The sequence below is a fragment of the Manacus vitellinus genome, unplaced genomic scaffold (assembly GCF_001715985.3).
Source record: "Manacus vitellinus isolate BGI_N305 unplaced genomic scaffold, ASM171598v3 scaffold_16_pilon, whole genome shotgun sequence".
Lineage (NCBI taxonomy): Eukaryota > Metazoa > Chordata > Aves > Passeriformes > Pipridae > Manacus > Manacus vitellinus.
Genome location: NW_021939189.1, coordinates 12081925 through 12104360, shown reverse-complemented (window position 1 = coordinate 12104360; position 22436 = coordinate 12081925). Strand labels below are relative to the sequence as shown.

At 35.9% G+C, this 22436-nt stretch overlaps 1 protein-coding gene across 1 annotated transcript; it reads right to left on the bottom strand.

The window, feature by feature from the left end:
• Positions 1 to 1734: 1734 nt before the first annotated feature.
• Positions 1735 to 21817, bottom strand: LOC103760652 (aromatase). Its single transcript, XM_018069549.1, has 10 exons — positions 21736 to 21817; positions 13989 to 14156; positions 12199 to 12349; positions 9648 to 9802; positions 8880 to 9056; positions 8077 to 8191; positions 6523 to 6637; positions 5754 to 5916; positions 4235 to 4476; positions 1735 to 2304 (listed from the first exon to the last, which is right to left on the bottom strand). Exons 2-10 carry the CDS (start codon positions 14131 to 14133, stop codon positions 2053 to 2055), a joined length of 1515 nt encoding a protein of 504 aa, XP_017925038.1. The 5' UTR covers positions 14134 to 14156; positions 21736 to 21817; the 3' UTR covers positions 1735 to 2052.
• Between the last annotated feature and the right edge of the window lie 619 nt (positions 21818 to 22436).

Genomic DNA, 22436 nt, shown 5'->3' with positions numbered 1-22436 from the left:
ATACCACGGTGTCACTTCACGCCTTAAAAAATAGTAATCCTAGAATTGTAGAATCCCTTAGGCTGGAAAAGACCATTGAGTTTAGACATTAAATCCTATTTCTATGTGTCTTCAAATGCCAAATTTCATCTGTATGTACAGGTGGTGTGGGATTTCACTTCATAGTTGTCACTTTTGAGTACAATGCAAATGTTATGGAGGAAGCTTTAAAAGTAACCTGGCCACAATAAATTATTCTGCTTTCAAGTCTGATTTTTTTAAATTACTCTAGCAAATTTGCATACTGTTTTGAGAATTGATCTAAACATGCAGCCTCTCCTCATCCTAGGCCTTCAGCCTAATTCATTACCCTGGGCTGGAACAAATGAGTATTTGTTGGGTTTATGCAGTTTTTATACGCTACTGGATAGATCTTCCTCTGCTGGACCTGCATCTGAGATCAGTGGTCTGAAGGAATAGATTAATTAATGTAATTAATTGTAATTATATTTTCAAAGTAAAAGACGTGAACAATTTTTCTCCTTTTTTTCTCCTTTTTTTTTTTCTTCTTTTTATAGTTTAAATGATTTGGAAGGAAAAGATTAATATAGATCCTATTGTACATTGGTTGGTTGTCTTTATCAAGGCACTTTATCCAGAAAATCCCTTTCTTTGTGTTACACAGTACGAAAACTCAGGCTTAATGAAAATGCAAAGTCTCTGTCAAGGAGTGTTGTTGTTAAGCCAGGAAGATCTTTCTTCTTGACCAAACTACCAACTCACCATTAGGCAAGTAGAGATATCAATGCCCAGGTTGTACAGATTGCAAGATAGGTCAATTTTGATAGTTTTTTAGCTTTTTCCTGTTAAGGACTAAGTATAAACATAAGCCTAGTTTATAATTAAAACAAAAACCTGTGTATGCAAAACACCTTTAAAAATGTTCTCTAGAAATCTGCTTGTTATTTCAGAAATTTTCTCCTTTGCCACTAAAAAACTGCGAGCGTTTATCCAGCAAAATTTGCCTCTTCAGACAGTTTTTTTTCTTCTTATGCTGCTGAGTCTCTCTATGTCAGTGGGCATAAAGTCAGATTCTTGAGAGCAGGATACAACCCATGCTCTTACAGGAGAAGAAACAGGGGCTATTTGGATAATTAGGGAGGGACACACTCTCTTACTGTGGTGTGGGAACATGGGCAACAACTCCAAATCTTACTGTCTGAAGTAGAATTGAGCAATTAAAATCTAGTCAGAAAGGATTTGATACAACTTAGCTTGGAGAGAATTTAAACTTCTTTACTGAACTGAAGTGAGGTGGGAAATTTCTGCAATTAACCAGGTGAGGTGAGGGTGAGCGTTACCCCTCCATGTAACTCTCATGTTAATGTTTCATATTCATTACCTCATTCTCAGCTGGTCCTGCTAGGATGTTTCAGGTGTTCTGCAGCAGGACACTGGGTTTTAAAAACATAGAGCAGTTATCCCAGCTACCCTTATTACCCAGTACTCTGAAAATTACTTCTTTTGGTAAAATCTGTCTGACACTGTAAGTCTTTGGTATGACAGGAAAACAGGGTAAAAAGAAAATGTTTGAATGACTTCTTCAAACATTTTTTTTGTAACTTACGTATGTCCTAAATATTTTCAAGTGTTTCTTAGTCTTAAAATTAACTTTAATTTTACTCATTCAGCTGTTTTCAAAAACAGATGATTGGAATTTTTGGAGTAGTCAAATACCGCTAAGCTTTGGGGAGGTGGGGGGGAAAAGGACACATGTAGTGCCAGAATTAAACATACATCAGGCATGTTCTTCTGTTGACCCCAAATCTCTGAACTTGCAGTGTTTGAAAGGGAAGGCATAACTTTGAACTTGGTTTTAAAAAGTAGTCAGGAATTATGCATATCTTTTGAACTGTGGCCTGTGGTTCTGCTGTACAGGCAGAACAAGTTGTCATCTCGTGTTGTAGTCATTTAGGGGCAACAAAACGTTTTACTCTAAGTATTTAACTAGGAATGATGAGTATTTCTTAGTGGCAGTGGCTGAGAAAGCCCTGTAACTAATGCTGATCCATTTTAGTCACCCTGATTCTCATTTGTGTTTCTTCTTGGTGTGAAAACCATCTCCAGCAGAGGCTGCCTTTCTATGGGGTGCATGGATAAGTCATTGTTTTTCTGGATGTTGTTAAGGCCTCTTCCTTTCATTGTCTGCACTCTGCACCTCCTTAGAAGAGTCACCAGAATTGCTTTCATCATTACCATGGCAATAAACTTCCCTACACAGCTCCGGGGGCCGAATCCAAAGGGTTGGAAATAGCGTGAAGGGACCTGCACAGAATAACAAGAGGAATAGAATTTAAGACAAGTTTTTCTTCGTAAAAGTAGCCAAAATTATGATGGAGGTTGGTAGTAGGTATATTCTGAAAAAACTTGTGGAAATAATTTTTTAGGAGCAATCACTTGTTTCACACTGGACAGCCCTCCCACCCCAGTCAGGCCAAACTACAGACACCAACAGGGGTATGGAATGTTTGAAATGCTCAGGTAGCAGGGTTTACACAGTTAAACAATTTAAGTCTACCTGTGTATTGCAGCCTGTTTGTCCTGTGAACTACAGGGATTTAAGCCCAAGCTGTGAAATGGAGTGAAGCTTCTGCTCTTCAAATGCATTAAAATTCATTAAAAAGTTTATCAGAGAATGTTCATTATAAAACTCATAAATATCTGAAATACAGGCTGATGCCTTATCTAAAGAAAATCATAAGATAATCATAAAGCCATACACCCACTATATTTGTCATTATAAATGTAATGTTCCCAAGAACTAATTTCTCATAAAATGTAATGTTAAAAATTTTATTTGAAATCTAATACAGAGATAATACTTATAAAATTGTCTTCTGTCCTATCAATTGAAATATGAAATGCAGGATTCACAGAACTACTGAAGAATGCACAGCCAGTTTCTGTTACTTTTATTGACACTGAATAGATGCATTAAAAAGAAAGTCTGGCTATAAATAACTTATTTTTCTTCATCTGTGTAACTTCCTTTTAAGAAAGTAAGATATAAGCTGTGTTCTGATTTCCTATTTAACCTAAGAATAGAGTAGGAAAGGTTAGCTTATATTAAATCATCTGGAAAAAAGTGTCCTTTTCTCCTTATTCTCAGACTGAGAAAAATGTTTTCTGTTTAAATTTTTTTCGAATAAACCGAGCTGTGCTTTTTGAAAAATGATACGTAAATACAAGTGTTTATCATACAGAGCAAGTACAGCAGCTGGCAGTACAGCACAATGGCAAATGCACAGCCTGGGAAAATGGAAAAATGTTTAGATTCTAACAATGGCATCTTATCATAAATAATGCTGTGGATTGCTATTCACTTAGAGAACTGTGGGAAAATTGAGCCTGCCAGAATAATTATGTGGCAAAGAGAATGCATCAAGTCAGATAGAAAATGTGTGGTTAAATATTTGGTCAAGGGGAAATATTTTTAGTAGCAAAATGTACTCATAAAATAAGCAAGACATCCATTTTGATAGAAATACTTAGAATGAAAATAATGGGGGACAAAATGGAATCCGTTCACAGTGAATAATAATTTCAGTAAACTTCATCACTTGCTCCCTTCTTGAATTTTCTACAGACTTTTTTTCTTGAGCTGTTGTTTTTAATACTGAGTAGAGTTTTTTATGGGTAATAAAATAGCAGTTTAGAAATGCTAACCAGGTTGATTGGTGCTCATTTTTGTGTGGCATACATGGTACACTTGGATTTTTGATAGGAAATATGTAAAACTTACAGGTCTTTTTCTGGCTTGTTTCTTTGTTTTCTTAACTATTTCTTCAGCTTTTTTTACTAAAAAGTCCATTTTTGGTGTATCAAAGTGGGTCATTTACTTATTTCTTTGAAACTGAAGTTGCTGTCTGTGTCTCTTTGTTTTGTCCAGTGTCAGGCAACTATGTGTGCCTGGCAAATTTAATTAGAAACTTTTATTCAAAATTATTGTGTCTGGAAAAAACTGCTTTCTATGTTATAATTACTTTTTATTTAAAAGGCATTTTGATAGAAAAATACCTGCCTAGGTCTGATAATAATAATAATGATAATAGTAAGCAGGATATATAGGTAACTAGACACTTAGACAAAGGGAAAACAGCCTTATGGTCACAAAGTTCTTGATGAAAGTAATAGGAAGAGACACTAACAGTAAACAACACCCAATGTTCCATAAGAAATGAGGTAGAAAACTTACATTTTTCTCAAAATTTTCAAGAGAAAACTCATTTGGCTTTGGAAAGAATTCAAGCTTATGCATGCGGCCGATATTGAGGATAATATTTGTCCCCTTTTTCACAGGGTATCCATCAATTACATCATCTTGTAAAGCTTTCCTCATGATCAAGTCCACAACTGGCTGGTATCTCATGCTCTCATAAATAAAGTTCTCCACGATTTTTAAGTTTGGCATGTCCTCACTTTGTATGTCTCTGTCACCTTAAGGAATAAAGCAGATGGTGAAGATGTTAGTTGGTTATGAATGTAATAGCTTCATTATAGGAATATCAAAACATTTTTGGAAGGTTCTCAAGTTCTGAAATGGTAGGAAAGATCCAACAGCTTTTAAGGAGTTTTATGTAGCCTTAGTTATTCAGGAAATCTGAATAATGTTCATCAGCACAAACCCTAGTTTATTTTATGATCTCTCACCTTCTTGTTAATACACTGACTCTTTGTTGCTGACAAGAAAGGAGAACAGAACTCTGAAAGTCCTTCCCTGGGTTTTGTATGAGGGAGCAACAAGACACAAACAAATCTTCCAACAGCTGACAGCAAACAGAACCTGGGAACAGTCTGGAGATGGGAGATAACTTTGTGGGGACCTTAAATTTTCACCCTGTGATTGGGTTTGGCTGGATGTACAGCTCAGTCGGCTTGCAAGATAAAAGTTTGCTACCCACAGTTGGTCATCTGCTGAAGGAAAAGGCAACAACATTCTACTGCCTTAGGCTATCAGAAAGAAATAGGGAAAGTGAGTAAGCTGAGTATTCAGCTCTCATGAGGACAATAAAATAAGGTTTATTAAAAGTACCTTTGAAAAAGAGTAAAGGACTTGTTATACATTTTCCAGTGTTTAACAGACCAGAAGTAAATCTCTAATAAGAGTGGATGAAATTAGTTTCTATATTAGTTCAGTGTCAGGCTTTGAATGAAGTCTAGAGAAAGGAAAGAATACAAATTTGGAATATCTTGATTGTGTTTTGAATAGTTAGTAATTAGTACTTTGAGAAGACCAATTTGAGATCAAAATGGGTGACAGCAGAATATAATTTTAATTTTCTCTAGTCTTTTCCTTCTACAGTCATAGTGAAATTTAGAGAAGTTCTGTATTTTATCACAGAAAAATGTTGGTGATTAGAAGTATTTGAACTGAGTGTCCCCTTTTGCTATTTCAAGGTAAATGGAAAGCAAATTCCATGAAAGTTATGAGGTGAATGCTGATTTCCACTGCTGTTGCTGAGGAGAGAATACAGAACATTCTTTCTAACAGATTATCAATTCTGGTGATTGCTACTTTAATTTATTTTACAAATTACACATCTTCTTTCATTTGATCTTGAACAAAATCTTTTACATATAATGGTAGTTCATGTGTTTTACAGCTTCTCTTAGAAGAAAACACTTAAAATTTTCAGCCTTTGAATTATTGAAATTAGATCACTGCAGAAGCAAAATTATAGTCCTACATCACTGACTTTGCAGCTCTTGCTTACCCACAACAGTTTCAATTTCTCTCATCATCTCCTCTTCCACTGTGGGGTGCTCTGCAATCAGTATTAGCATAAAGAAGAGAGTCACAGACAGAGTATCAGGAGCAGCAATCATCATCTCCAGCACACACTGGTTCACATTCTCAGCAGTCAGATCCCCTCTGTTCTGAAAAAAAATGGAAGTTTTGGAGAAAATGTTGATTGCTGACCTCTGATGCCAACGAAGGTCCCGCAGACTGTACAAATTCTTGACAGTCTATCTTCTGCTAAATAACATTTGTTTTTCGTCTTTCAGAGAAAAATAGAAAACTCATGTTTTGATGGGTGTGTGTTATCTTACAGAAAAGCAGGAGTTTGTTCTTAGCTCAGATTCTTCTTAGTTTATTGCCTTTCTTCACAGAGTTTGTGAGCTGGTAGAGATTATACAAGACAGGATTTGTATAGTATTTGAAACCTTTTCAAACAAAAGGCAATACATCAAGATAAAATACTGAGGTTAGAGAAAGACTGAAGGACATTCAGGGATAGATGTAAGAGTTTTAACGATCTTATTCAAGCCATGAAATAAATATAACAAGCACTTGATACCAAAATACAAGTATTCATATTTAAATCATTGTTAGGGACTCCACAGCACCAACTAATTGGTATCCTTTTATGATGACCTGACCTTCAGAGAGGTACATGAAGTTTAAGTTGCAAAACCTGTGTTCAGGAGAATGTCAGAAAAATCAGTTTATTTTCAGAGATATTTTGAGTACATTTCCAATACCTGTGCAAAAATCAACTGGGATGCAAAATCCATGTGTTCATCCAACTTTTCAACAGTGGAAAGCTTTTGCCGTTTCTGCTCTATTAAGGTTTCCATTGCTCCTTTAAGGTCCTTGCTGAAAACAGATGAAATCAATCATATTGACAAATATCTGCAGGCTTCTAGTAAACACTAAGGTATGACCGGGAACATAGAGATTATACCAGGAAAAACATCTAAGAATGGCAGAAATTAAGTATTCCTAGGAATGGTTACATGGTTCTCTGCAAAGTAGTAATAATAATATATATTTGATATATAGATTTAAAGGCAATTCTTTTTAAAAAAGTATTGTGGAAAGGTTTTGAATAAAGTCTTTAATTTGCATTTGTTACAAAAATTTGACTGGGTCTGTAGGGGTAAATGCATTTAAAACTTCAGTCTCTGTAAAGTTCTCAGTATTTATAACATCTTTTATGCATTAGGAAAAGCAAATGGTCCTTTTGCAAAATTTATCAGAAGAATATTAGAAGTCTTCATATCCTGTGGTGGTTCTTTGCATTACTTTAAGTCCAGCAATCTTTATCTTTTTTCTTTGCAGTAGAAATTTATGAATAAATCCATTTTAATGGGATAGCTTTTGAAATATCAATATTTGCTTGTAGGGGCTTTCTAGTAATAACTGGGCCATAATATTTGGCTATTATTTGCATTACATGATAAAGCAGCAATCAGTGCCATAATAAACCTTGCAAGCAAATGTTAGAGAAGGCAAATGTTGTGTCTAGTTCACAAGAACTGTCAATTACTTTAGAGGAACCTCCATCTTTCCATTAAAACCTTTATGTTATATAGCACTATTGAAACAATTTATTACACATACTTCCTAAGTAGCAATTTCTTTCGTTAGGTGGAATACAAATCCAAAATGAAAAAAAAATGATGGCCAGTTCTTTTTAGAGCCAGGCTTCTTTTGGCAAAAGACAGCAAACAAGACCATAAAAATAAAAGAGGCATTTTGTATTTTTGCCAAGAACAAGATGACAAAATGTACTTTTTCCTTATTAAGGAAAAACCCCTTGAAAAGGTTTATCACGCTGAGCACTGAGGTTTAATTCAGAAGGGAGTTGTTGACTCAAATATACACGTTGAGGGAACCAATAAATGCCTTTCTGGGACTGTGCCCTGAGTGTGGATGGATTTTCTTGTTTTGATGAGCTGTAACCTACTATTGGACTGTCCTCAACTAGGCAGCAAATGGAACTTCACCCCATATGATGGACTTTCTTTGTCTGAACTGAACCAGTAATCTTAACTGAGTTTCACATTTGAGTTGGCATTAACTAATATTTTGGTGAATAAATTGGGACTGAATTGACAAACACTTGAAATTGTCCCCTGAGATCATCTGCTTGTAGCATCAGTGACAAATCTTGTTCTATCTTGGCTCTGTGGACAGGGGACTTCAGCAACAATCTTGTAGTTTCTAAAAGGCAGAGGAAAGCTCCAAGGAATATCTCCTTCATAAGAAAGAAAGAGTCTTATGTAAATGATTTGTAAAACTTTGATACTTACGCTGCATCTTCATATTTCTTGCACAGCCAAGAAATCTTAAAAAATATGTCAGGTTTTAATAAAAGTGCTTGCCAAGCATCAAAGTAATTCTGAATCTTCAGTACAATGGCATTTTCTGAAAATGAACATTAACAAAAAAAAGTCAATAGTCAGGGAACACAAATAATTCAGAAAAATTAATAATAAGGTCCTGTTCCCTACTCTAAGTTCATGGGAATTTGATAAAAAACTGGTAGGTAATATTTGTAGCACACTGTAGAAAAGGTATAATAGATCATTGTGAAAACACTTGCTAACTAGCTAAAAGGACATATTGGTGTGTCAACCAGAGCCAAATAATCTCCCACAGGAGAGCAGGAGCAGAATGCTTGCAGAATATTGAAATGGGGTAACTTAGACATCCTGATAATATTATTTCTCTCATATGGCTTTGAGGCTGAAGAAATAGCAGAAGACATAAATCTTTAGGTGAACTTTTAAAGGCAATAATTTAGTTTGGTGGAAAGGTTTCAGATTCTTTAATGCAGATAATACTGGGATTATACCAACTCAGTGCATAAAAATCTCTTTAAATGGTACTATTCATTAAGGTGTATGTGACAACCTAATGTATAGTTTTGGTCATATAAAATTCTCTTTTCTAACTAAAACGATATTAAATCATTCTCAGTTAATTATATGGTGATATAAGAGCCCGTTCTTGCTCTGTTTTTTGAAACAATACTTCTGAGTGATGTCAGTGAGTTTTCCCTGGGCAAGTACTTTAGATTCATCGTAAGGCATAAAAATAAAGCTTTTAGTACCATCCAAAGGGATCCCAAGAAAAAGCTTGTTAGATGTGTCAAGCATGATCCGTCTCATGAGGTTCAACACGTTGATGTTTCCTAGTTCAGTTGTCACTTCCCCCAGTTTGTCCAGGTGATCCACTGTTGACTCCACACAAATCGCTATCATACGAACCAGACCAGGACCGGACAGAGCTGAAACACACGTGCAAAATGATTGTTAATTCAAAATACCTTATTTATAACTTCTCAGTTGGTGACAGTGCTGTCAATAAAATGGCAAATGTTATCATGTCAGTGACTGGTATAAAATCAGTCTGAAACTTAACTGGTTTATCATCCTCTGAAAGAAAAATGAAGGCATTTTGAGTTAAGATGACTATGAACCCAAAGCCAGAATTTTACTTATATCCATCCACTTTGTACCTCACACATTTTATGGCAGGTTTGTGCCGCATCATGCAAAGATATTTGGCATAATTTAGGCAGCCTTTCTGACGGGGAGGGTATCCACAGCCTCAGCTGCACCACAGGCTCTGTGGATGTCCCATCTCGTTTGCTTGCAATGACACTGAGCAGGGAAGAGAACTTGGGGATTTGTGGGGAGGATGATGGAGATTTCTCAAATTGTAACTCCTGGGTGCTCTCAAACAGCCTTGTGCCTGTGCAGCAACCTGCTGGCACCCTGTAATGTCACTGGGACATACTGAACCCGGGGAGAAACAGCATCTCAGAGAAGATTGAATGTGCTAGAGTGGTGCAGTGTGTCAGCACACACTGATTTACCTTTGGTGAAAAAGGGTCGAATTTCCTTCCAGTGTGCTGGGTTGTTATTAAATATGATCCCATTTTCATACATGCCAATGCACTGCAATCCAAGCTTGCTTCCAAATCGAGACACATAATGCCAGTGTTTCATCACATGGAATACACTTGAGGATCTGGGAGAGAATGAGAAAAAAGCCCAAAACAAAACCACCATTTCATAGATGGTACACAGCATTTTTATTCTGACATTTTACAGTTTCTCTGAAATGTGGACTTGCATTTTTAATTTAGCAGAAAGTATAATGCTTAACATGAAATATCTTTTTACGTAGTTAAAAATCTTGATGATAAATACCTTCAGAATTTATATTAGAGCAATAATGTATTGTGTTCAGATTTAAAACTATTTTTTAGTTAAAATACCAAGATTTTAAACTGAATAGGGTGTATACATAGAAATATGTAAGTATGTAAGATACACTCAGGCAGTGACCAAAGTCAGACATGTCAGAGGAGAAGGTAAAATATTTGATGTGTACTAAATAATGTATTTACTTTTGTGGCTATTGGGTCATTTACAGACACATACTGAAAGCATAAATATACACAGTTCACTTAAATATGCAGCATCATAATATGCAGATACGTGTGAGATAAATATTCTTAAATAGATATGTGAGAGAAATCCATGATATGTATAATTCTTTTTACAGCTGGCAAGGTTGATTTGCAGGTGCTGGCAGACAGGTTGTGACCAGCATTGTTGCTTTAAGACACAATTTCCTTTAGAGGGAGCCAGCATTTCAGAAATGGGGATGTGATGAAAACCCAACAAAACGAAATCCAACAAAAAAAAAAGAAAATCAGAAGAGAGATTGACATGAAATGATGTGCTACTTTCTTTGTCAGGTATCATACTCTATGGACCAAATTCCAGACTTCTTATATGGGTTTGGTATATTTTTTCCATTGGGAAAAGTAAATGTGACTTTTGCTATTGACTGCAGCAGTGCTGGGTTTTCACTACAGTTTAGTCTGACCCAGAGGCAAAGTTAACCTTAAAGATTTTTTGCATGTCAAGGGATATCATATGTAATTTCCTGAACATGAGAAGATGTTATTGAATTATAACAGCTGTCTCCAGGAAGGAAAAGGTGCAGCAGGCTCATTTTGCTTCCTTCCATCCCACACGTCTCTACGTAGGAGATGGATCACAATGTTTAAAGGGAGGGTTTCATCAAGTGGCCTTGTATAAGCAGATTTTCCTCAGGAAACTATTTAATGAAGTCCCCCAAAAGGCATTATGTGTTTTGACCAACACTACAAGTCCTTCCCTCTCTGCACTAACATCTCAGTATTAGAACTGATGCTAAAAAATTCAGATGCCATTAGTGAAAAGAGTATACTTTTACAGAATTCAGGTTATATTTAGTTTTGCAGTGAATTTATGATCCGCTGAAAACTTTTATTCTATATTCTTTAAAAAAAAGTTAAATACTTGTTTTCTATGTACAGTCAATGATTTTAAGCAAAAAATATCTGTAGAAAAGTGATGTATTGACTGTAAAGTCTGATGCAGCTCTGGCATTGTTTGTCAGCCCTCCTGTTTTGTTTCTGATGAATTGGTAGCACAGACAGTGAAAGGCAGGAATACGGATTTGTAGTATTTTCAAAGCATTCATAGCATTGTCAACATATTTCACTGCAATTTGCAATATCTAATGTAGGATAGGAATGTAAATAGTTTTCCTGTCATGATTAACTTTTTCTGCAGAGGTTAAAATACAGATAAAGCTGACTTGCATCACATGGTAAATTCTGTGATAGTTCTCTTTGCTGGATGGTCTTTCAAAAGCTTTTACACAGTGGAAGCTGAGTAAGGGTTGATTGATATTGCTGATAAAAACATTGTGATTCTTTATTGATCACACATGGTAAACATTTTACCACTCTTTTTTTCCTTTTTCATGGTATAACTCATATGCATCCAGAAGATCCAAGAAGAAAGCAAACATCCACTGGAGCTAATAAAATGATAGGCTACAGTTTAGCATTATGTTTAATATTGTGTATAATTGAAGCCTATGAATAATCCATTAATTGGAGTTGAATTACTCATAATCCCATAAAGCTGCATTTGCTTAATTAAATGGTTGAATTGGAGCCATAACCTTCAAGTATTACTTCCACTTTAAGGAGAAATAGGAACACAGGAAACTAAAATTTGACTTAATCCCTCATTGCAGTCAGTCCAGGTTCCTGAACAGAATGTAATCCTCAGATTAAATTGAACAGTAAAATAGTAAATGATTTTTAGGATTGAGCCACAGTGCTTAATCTTCCTTTCCACAAAAAATTTAGGAGAACTCACCAAAACTTCAATAGCAGAGTTGTTAAAGAAACAAAAGATTAGGAAAGCGTCTGTGAATAGCAGGAAGTAAAAGGTTTATGTTAGGATAAATTTTGAAAATAATAACATCAGTTCAACTCTAGAAAAAAGTAGCGAAGAGGTTGCAAAAATATGAGAAAAGCTTTTCAAGTTATTAAGAATAGAAAGTAGAGGATTTACTTGCTAATTATAAATGTTTCTTCACCGCTGATCCAAACTCTCACAAAGTCTCCATATGTCTTATTGTAGTAGTTGCAGGCATTACCTACTCCCATCCAGAGAAATCTCCCATGAGAAATGAGGGGGCCGATTCCCATGCAGTATCCTGGCCCTAAGGAACACGGTAAGAAAGGTTTGGTCTCAGCTGGCAAGAAAATATCCCTGAGCATCACCCTTTTGAAAGGAGCTTTTTAACGTGGCAGTCCCAGCCTGCAGCGGGCAGTTCACCCAAACAATCCTGTCCTGAAACTGCCCGGGGAACTTTGCACCTACATTGGTGAAGCCTCCCTTAATACCCGTGGAAGTCTGGAGTGCTTTCAGTGCACCACAAATGACAGGCATTCGTTCCTTGTACAACTTCTAGCTGCTCTTTTTAAAGATACTTTTGGAGGGACAACAGTTAGAAAGAAGAAATGATCTCGAAAAGATGCATGTGATATATTGATTTGTGATTTTAACGAATCCCTTGTGTGATCTTGACTGAATTTTGTCTGGAAGTGTCACAGTAACATCTACAAAAGTCAGTGTCTTTTTGGTGTAATTAAATGCAGTTGTTATATTTCTTTTAAAGTCACAAACTAAAGTGAGAAAAGAGATATTTAAAGGAAAGAGTACTTTACTGTTGTGAACTTATGAAAACATGCTGAATAGGAGCTAAGAAGGGACTAATAAGCATTTAATCAACAAAGTTCTCAACTAAATCATTCCACGGTAATTCAGCAACAAATTTCTCTCTTACAACAAAAAGGACAAAGTGGAGACATCAAGAGAAAATTTGCCCCTAATTACCATTAAAAGGAAGTTTCCTTCTTCAGGGAAAGCTATATTTACCCCTTTAGTCTGTAAAATATGAATCTGACTCCATAAAAAACCTCAAGTACTTACAGAAGTTTGTACACTGTTTAAAAATTTTAAAAGTTGCTTATGGTTTCAACTTTTACTAATAGGAATTACAAGACCCCAGATTATTTAAATACCTGAAAACTTAGAGCATATTTACTTAGTTCTATCTTCTTGTAGGTGCAATCAAACATTCAAATAGAATGTACAACCTTCTGTGAATACTTTCTCCTTGAAGGGTCTTTGTTAAGGGTCTTTTCTCAGAATTTGGTTCAGGAGTCACTGATCCTGTTTAGGGTTATTCCTGCCAAACACCTTCAGGATATGTGTGCACTGTTCTCATTCATGCAAAAGGTGATTGCATTACATCTGATAAAAAATAAGTTGATTCAGTGATTTCTACCACGAGCCCCCAAAACATTACAGAAGGGAAAGGGAAGCCATTTGATGTTGTTCTGTTCTGGAGGGTCTTCAGTGCTAAACATGGAGAAAAAAATTGATAATCTACTAAAATCTAAATAATTTCCTAGATAATAGTTTTTATAGTAAAAACAATTTAGAAAGATTTAAACTTTAAAACATGTAAAAAGTCATTTATAGTGCACATGAAATATGAACAACTACAGTTTGTAAATGTTATTATATCTTTCTAGCATACACACAATAAAGATGAAAACTAAATGTCATATACTTATATGGCCAAGCCAGGGTTATTATGGAGGCTCTGAGGTTAGAATGAGCCTGATTTCTTTTATCAGTTATTTTAAAAATTTGTTTTATTTAAACTGGCATGTAATAAATTTTGTTGTCATACAATCATTATTCACTGTTACTTTCCCACTTAAACTTGAGAAACAAACAAAAATTACTCTGGCAGCTTTTAGGTGGCACTACAGCTAAAATTAATTTACCTGGTATTGATGAAGTTTCTTCATGATTCCATATGAGAAACAGAAAGCACATGAGAAGGAGTATGGGCACTGTGGCCACTGGCACCGTATCTTGTACAAGGCTGGTGATGTTGTAGTGCATTGGATTCAGAGTTTCCAGGACCATCTTTTCCAAGAGATTCTGCTTTGCTTCAGAGAGAGAGGGGAAAGAGGCAGAGGTTGTCAACACTCAGATGTATTCAGTTTTAGTAGGTACCTCTCAACCCCTTTGTAGTTCTTATAAATGAGCAAATTAGCTCTTGACGTGGCTTTATTTTATAATGAGAGTGACTGCTGGGACTGCTTGCCAGGACAGGCTTCATCACCAGCCGAAGCAGTCATGCAGCAGACACTCTTTTTGCTTGGGAATAACAAAGATTTTCTGACCTTGATGTTGAAGCATAGTTTTGGATACTTTGGCTGACAGACCTTTTATCTCTGATGTTGACTTGGCTGGCCAATGCTGAGGTTCACTCCTCTCAAATTTCTAACCAAAACACAAGAAATTAAACTTTCAGCACATGTGGAAGCACTGAATGAGTTCACTTGCAAGTTTTTGTCTGTTACTTAGCTGTTTCCATTCTTGTAGGCCTGTAGTGCAAGAGTTCTTGAATTTAGAGAATAACTATGGTAGTTTTTAATGATGCAGATAAACCCCAGGTTTTTGTTTGAAACATGTAATACATGTTGGGGGAAGTGTTGTTTGGTTTGGGGTTTTTTTGTTCGTTTTTTTGTTTGTTGGGGTTTTTTGGTCAATCTTTGATTGTAATGTATTGCATTTCTTCATGGTTCATCTGCTAAGTACTTTGAAAAATATAGTATATGCCATTACAAACAGGATCATAGATTGTCTGTTACTATATTTTTCCTCAAGCAGGAACCAGCACTTGGCACAGGAAAGAAAATCCAAGAAAATGGACAGGTCTTTTATGCATAGAGGGAGTAGAAGGATTCATTCAAAGTTATTTTGCAACTTTTTGACTTAAATCAAAAAATATAAGAGGTGATTGTACCTGATAAGGAAGATGTTATTCTGTGAGTGAGAACTCGTAACAACATGAAGATACTGCTTGCATATGCCTAGTATTTTATTAATAAAACAGCTTCTTAAGTTTACCCTGCCAAGAACAGATTTGTTTTGTTTCTTTCTGCAACTACATTTCAAAATTGAAGGATTATATTTACTTAACAGGAAGCTTTTTGATACAGTTTACTTTCAGCAAGTGCTTTCTTGTTTGTCTTGTGCTTTGGTCTCACGTTGCAGAAAAGATCACACTTGCTTTGCAGTGACCATCCCTGTTATAATTGCATTAAACTAAGCCAAGAATGGAAGAGATGTTTTCTAGACAGTAAGGAGACTGTTTATGGTCAAAGCAGACAATGTACTGAGTACAGGCAAAACTCTGGGGAGGGGAGCAAGCAGTGGCTTGAAACCTGCAGGTGAATGCCATGCTCCAGTGCTTGGGATGATTGCTGTGCCAGGTTCCTGGGATAGCTGTGATCCAGAGTTACCAATCTACCAGATGACCTTTTAGAAACATCATGCTATTCCAATACAGAGCACTACTTCTCTTCTGGGAGTGTTCACGTACATCTTGTACATATCCAGCTGTTATACTGTCTTGCATGTTGTGAAAAAAAGGTTTTGTAATCAAAAGTATTTTTTACCATGTAGCAGTGTTTATTAGTTTAGATTTCCTTGAATGCTATTTGTTATCACAAAAAAAGCATGCCTGCATGTGTATGTAAATACTTTTATCAGCTTCAGTCTCTTTCCCTATTATGAGCTTACAGCGTTATAGAAGGAAATAACTACATTTAGAGTACAGTTTCACTTTTTTTCTTGCTTTTTCTCTGGATCACCTTCATCTTTGTACTCCACTGACACAGACAGGCTCTGATGTGCACTGTTTTTTTTGTTTTGTTTTTTTTTTCATCTCCAAGAGTCTGTTGTGTGTACAGTAGTTTCTCTGCCTCCTATTCCCTATGAAGAGAAGTATGTAGTTGGTTGTGCATTTGGGTGCTATGAAATAAACCAATTTCATTCCTCCAAATGTGAATCTGTCAATATTATATCCGTAGGTGGAGCCCTGCCAGAGGTCAAGGCCCTGATATGTTTGCATGGTGTACTTTGCAAGCACGAGACTCCCCCTTTTATTTTCTGAAAATCAACCCTGAGTTTTGATCTTGCTCAGTTTTTAGTTATTCACAGCTGAAGCTTATCTTTGTTTTGACAGAGACATGGAGGCAGGTTTCTGTCTTTTCAAAACATACTGATAGGAATGGATTGAGTTTTAGGTTCTAGATTGTCCCAACTTCATCATTTTAGTAAAAGAATTTTTGTTTTTTTCTGTGGTATATCCAATACATCAGTGTACACCTTTCTGTTATATTTATAAGTTTTATACCCTGGGCTGTGCTCTCATGTAGATAAAAGAATTAAAGGCAATGAATTAAATTTGATTCCTTTTTATACTCTTGAAATGGTCTGACACAATCTTATTTTTAGTCAAAGTTGCTTCTCAAGGTCTTAAAACAAACAGTTTACACTTCCTCTACTGAGAATTTCTTTGCTTCATTTTTGTATGATCCAAGCAGAATTTCTGGGTTTGTATTTGGACTGCCTTTTTTTTTTTTTTTTTTATTTCAGAAGTAAGTTGGATCAGAAAAAATTCATTTAAATACATTTCAACTGAACTGCTTGTCCTACTTGTACCCGTTGTATTTTTTAGGAATTGTCCATGAGGTAAGTCACTCCTAATAAAAACTCAGCTAAATGAATTTTCATAATAAGTAGTCACTGAGTAGACTGAAAAAGTTTAGAAACAGAGCAAAGGTAGAGTGCCCATTGTGCAGGAAAGAAGTTTTCACTACTCTTGCTAATTTTGTGTTGAAATCTCTATAGGTCATTTCCTTTCCTTGCAGCGGGTGGAGATGTGTGTCAGATCAGAAGGATTTATTGATTCAGACTGTTGCTTATATGGTAGAAGAAGGATGGGGCAAAAAGAAAAGCTTTTAAAATCCCACTATTGAGTGTGGGAAAAGAGATTTATAATAAGAAAGTTCTTTAGTGACAAAATAGATGATTGCCTGTCTGCCCTGATAGTACTTGTGGACCTTAACAGTTGGGAAACCATCTGCCAGCAGAGGGCCCTTTGGATTACTGATTTTTAAGTCTTGACTATAAAATCCTAGAAGAATGTAGGTTCTGTTATTGCTAAAGGTGATATGAGGAATGATGACAAGGTCCACAGTAAAGAGAAAAGCCCATATATCTAGGGGACAGATGTATTGACTCCTCTTAGTCCAGTTAGAGCTTTGTAGTTAATGACTCTGTCAGTAAAAGAACAAATTCATAAAATCATATTATAGAATTGGAGCTGAAAATCTCTGATAATTTTGAGAAGGAGGAGATCATACAACTGTTGAAGAGCCATTCTTGTGTCCTGGAGTTCTTTCCTCTGTAGTGGTTCATCTGTCAGGAGAGACACGGAGAAAAAAAAATCTGCTCCTTTTTATAAATTCCCAGATATCAGTGACCACTGTTAGCAGCATCTGGAGCAACTGATCTAGGTTTAAACAGTTTGGAAAATAAATTGACTTATTTCACACAATAATAATAATAATAATAATAATGATAATAAATGTTGGCTTATATAAGCCCAGTAATTCTTTTTTTTCCCAATCAAATGTTGTAGCCTTTCCTCTCTTTCTAGAAGATGATTCTATATATTACCTGCTTTCACTCGTTTAAGGTTGATGATTTCATGCAGACTGTGAAAGTTCAACCTTCTACATCTAAGTATGCAGAGGGATTTTGTTGTGGGTTTCACAACTAGAAGGCCTGGTCAGGCAAAAAATAGTGGTTTTCTTGTATTTGTTCTGTGGGTGCTGCCTGAAGGTGTAATAATCCAGGAGGGCAGTGGCTCGTGGTGTCTGCACTGGTGTTTCTGTTTGCACCAGTAGTGTGCTCTGACAGCAAACCTGCAGATTATCCCCACTCCCACACTTCAGTAGGTGTCCCAGAGCAATTTCAGAGCACACAAACTGGGGGATTTTTGGGTGGAAGTAGCTCATGGTGTGATGATGGGCTCATACACACCAGCTTTTAATGGAGATTCAAATGACAAAACCTGTTTAGATCTGTATTGAACTCCCATGAAATATGTACCATGGAGAAAGTGGATCATCACCAACAGTTTCGTTTTACAGATCTGCTCCCCTTGTACCACTGTGTTTGCCAATGCTGATATAGACTAACAGGAAAACAGTACCTCTGAAAAATGAGTTGAGTTTAATTAGTTCTAGGCATATAAGTATCTTGCTGTATTGGGATTATAACATTTATCACAGGATGAGAACTGTCTGATCCTTAGCTGCATCAGAGCTCTTCCATAGAGCTCATGTTGAAGGAGTTTCATACAATTACTTTTAAGTTGCCTTTAAATTGTGGATTTTATTGCTAAGTCAGAAATTCTTTTCCCACCTGTCGAATATGTGGAACTACTGCAAAATTGGTTGCATTTGCACTGAATCTATTATAAGAACAATTTTAAAAAGTCAAGTAATATATGGGGGGTTTTTTTGTGTGGTTACATTCCTTTCAAAGAATTAATTTGAAGTGGATAATTATCATCAGGTGTAAAACATACATCACATCCTTGATAGAATGATTGTCTTGCCTTGAAAGTCTGTGGGGTTTTAAGTTGAGAACACCTCAGAAACCTTTTCTAAACTTAAGAGTGCTTACCATTCCTTATAAACTGAGCAGTAAAATTACTCTGTAAGCATCAGATTGCATGTTTTTTTTGCTACCTGGTATTCTGTGGTCTCTTCTAATGCTGTAATTCTCTCAGCATGCAATGGGGATGTCACAGAGAGCTTTCCATCACAATTTATTGCTTATCTTATATTGCATTATGCTTGTGATGTTTTTTTTTTCTTGGATTTGTAATAATTTTTTCTTAATTATTTTTCACTTGCTTTGAATCTGTGTTTTAGTGACCTTATCCTTTGCTCCAGGTGGCATCTGTCACATTATATATGGGTTCATTTGCAATCACAGTGTGCAGAGCAGCCTTTTGAAAGTTAGGTGTTTATATTACTCTGTTTCTGAAAGCACTCTGGCTTATAGTTTAGGTCTATTTTCTACTTTCAACTCAATCTTCTGCAACTCAAAGGAAAGATAAATATGGTAAAATGTGAAAATTAGGGAATAAATCTCTTTTTCAACCATTTTTAGAGTTGGAGTCAGTGGGTTGGAATTTGTGTAGTTGTAGAGCTCTATCACATCTAATTACTATGGAAATGTATTCTAGCAGTGTTGAATGGTTATTATAGCCTTGAGGAATAATCCTGTACCACTTGATTACTGTGAAATCTAATCTAAATAGTACTTACAAATTTATCAGTTGTTTAGGTTAGAAGAGGAGGAGGAGGAGGGAAGGAAGAGGTGACAGCTTTCAGCAGAAGCTTGGAAGTGGGCATTTAGTAACAATTCTCCTGGCAATCTAAAGGGGTTCTTGACAAGTGAAGGAGGAGGTGGGAGCCTAATATTGTGTCAGAGGGCAAGTGAAACAAAAATACAGAACATACCATTGTTTGTGGTGTTGAAAAAATGTCTGTACCATGAGATAAGAAAGATTGTTACGTTTTATACCTTTGCTAATTTGGAATTGTGGCTTTCTTCATTTTAGTGAGCCTTCTTGTGACAGTTTTACTTTGTCTCTCAGCTGATCAGGATCTACCCCTAGAGGACGCTTCTCTGAGTTTTTAAATTCTGTCAGCTGCCTTTCGTAGCACTTACAAAGTGCTGCTGCATTGTTACGTGTTGGTGGTGGCTACAACTGTATCTGCTTTAGTGTCCAAAACACTTGATTTCTTGTCACCCCTCCAAGTGTACAGTGAGTTTCAAGGTGCAGAGAAATTTGGAGTTGCAGAACTTTTGTAAACATTGACACTCCTGTTGTCTGGAGTCAGTTTGGTCAACTAGTTTTCTTAGCACCACTTCTACTATCATGTGAGTGGGACTTCGCTGGTCAATGCAGAATAAACTCTCTGCCAGGGAAACAAATACATCAAAAATACCTTTGATAAGTGTAAGACTCCATTTGAATATTACTATTTGTTTGGATAACTGTAGTAAAGGCAGTGCCTCTTTTTTTGTGGTTTACATAGTGGTTGATGTGTGATTTGGAAAAATCACTTGCCAGTTTTAGTGCCTTTTACAAGAAGTCTCATTGCTGCTTAGAAACTACCATAATGTCCATGAAAAGTATTATCTACGTTAGATGGTAAAGGAGTTTCATCTGAAACATTTCATCTCCTGAAGCAGCACAGGTGTGTCAGTGCTTGTGAGCCTCAGAAAGAGCTGTGGAGATGAGCAAACTTCTGCAGTATTGGTAAGACTGGATTTTACTGCCTGTCTACCTCAAAGTTTCCTTAGAACACCATAAGATCTAATTAACTCAAAACTAAACTAACCAGTTGTGGGAAGAAATTTCTCTCTAATCTGCTTTTTATCAGACACCCTTGTTGTGACCATGGCAAAGCAGACCTGTATGAGGAGGGTTTTCTGTATGTGGCTGCTATCAGTTTCTATTGCTATTGGGTAGGGGGTTTTGTTGCTGATTTATCAAGTAAAAGGCAGCTCTCTCTACCATGATTATGTCTCTGCTATTGTACTTTTATTGCTAGCAAATACCTTGATCAATTGAAGCAACAATTTAGTTGACACAGAAGGGATGACTCTCTAAGAAATATAAATTAATTTTTTTCAAGTATTATGTAAGATATTTAATATCAATTATTCTATCAAAGTATGTCAATTGATTCTTAAGAAAAATGCATCTGGGTATTTGAAAAAACAAGACTAAGGAGGAATGCATGACTACTCTCTAACCATTCTCCCTCCAAATGACTTCATTAACCAGAAATAAATGTTAACTAATATACAGTAGCTAAAAGAAAGACAACACTTTTCTACAGCAAGCACCGAGAGAGTTCAAGTTATGATAGAATAAAAAACTTCTCTAAGTCAGTTCCAGACTTGTTTTACATGATGACCTTTTTTTGACCTCACTTACAATCCATTTTTTCCCTGCTGTGATAATGATGCTTGGAAATGTTGGCTTGTCCAAATTCACTCACTTTCCAACCAGTTCTACATTGCTATACAGCAGCAGCTGGCAGTGTCCATCCCATGATATGTATTCTACCCTAAGTTTGTTGTGATACACACCAACAAAATTTTGAGAGTCAAAAGAATTAAATCAGAGACCACAGAAACAACGAATAAGTTTGGGGTTTTAATCAGGGGAGCTTGTATCTATAAAAACTAAAGTGATTTAGTATTTCTTAATGTAAGATAAACAGTTTGAAAGGTTGAATGAAGTGGACACTTTCTAAGGATGACTATTCTGCAAGAACATTGTGCTATTTTTTCTTAAAATAAAACTTTGTAGAATACTTACAAAATATGTAACATATTACTGTTGTTTTAATACCAAGAATTTGGCTGAAGACCTGCAGATTTTCTACTAAAAAAAAATAAATCTCTCTTTAAATAGTGACAGCATGTAATTTACACAAAGATAATTACAGTAACTCAGATTAAAGCAGCTCCAGAAGGTGCACTTCCCACTCAGAAGCAAAATAAAAACCATTTATGTACTGTCCCACTGTCCCTACTGTTTGAAGAAAAATGCTATAATATGAATTGAAAATTTACCTGTGTCTTCTTGTTACTTCTGGATTTTAACCGGTGGAGAGTGCTATCCTTGTTACTGATGTGCTCCTTTTAAAGATCTGAATAGGTTTTCCGGTGATCACTCTCTGTAGCATCTTTTATGCAGGTGCTTCTTGTTGCTAAGAGATCAGTTGCTTGGAGATGGAAGTTTGTTTATTGTAATAGATCAGGGGCTGTTGCTTTGAAAAGAAAATGTTGTAATTTTACCTCTACATCTCAATGTGTCTGCTGCAAAATAGCCAATGATAGAGACACACATGCCTAATGCTGATGAGAACTGTGACTGGAGAGTAAAACAGAAAAGTAAACAAAGTTTATAATTATGTTTGTTGCCTCGGAACAAGGAAAGAGATCTGTCATTTAACTGGAGGTGCAACTAGCAGAAATTATATTAATTCTTTGCTTAGCATATTTAAATGTATTTTTAATTTCCAACAGCAAGGAAGTCCAAAAGTTTTATTCTAAAATTGGGATGCATAAAGTTGTCAATAACGTTGTAAGATACAATCCTGCACTGACACAGGAAAGGACTAATTGACTATCCTTTTGTGCTGTTTCCTTTGTGTTCCCAGTTGATTTGATAATATAGTCATTCAGAATGACTATACTAAACTAATAATGACTAAACTGTAGTCATTCAGAGTGACTAATAACTAAACTAAAGGCTGTTTTCTCTGCTTTGT

Excerpts from the sequence above, each read along its gene's own strand:
- LOC103760652 (XM_018069549.1), bottom strand. The coding sequence starts at position 14,133 with ATGGTCCTGGAAACTCTGAATCCAATGCACTACAACATCACCAGCCTT. Across the intron at positions 12,350-13,988 it reads AGAAACTTCATCAATACCAG|GGCCAGGATACTGCATGGGA; the intron begins GTAAATTAATTT and ends CGTGTTCCTTAG. Across the intron at positions 8,192-8,879 it reads TCTTGGGATCCCTTTGGATG|AAAATGCCATTGTACTGAAG; the intron begins GTACTAAAAGCT and ends GTTCATTTTCAG.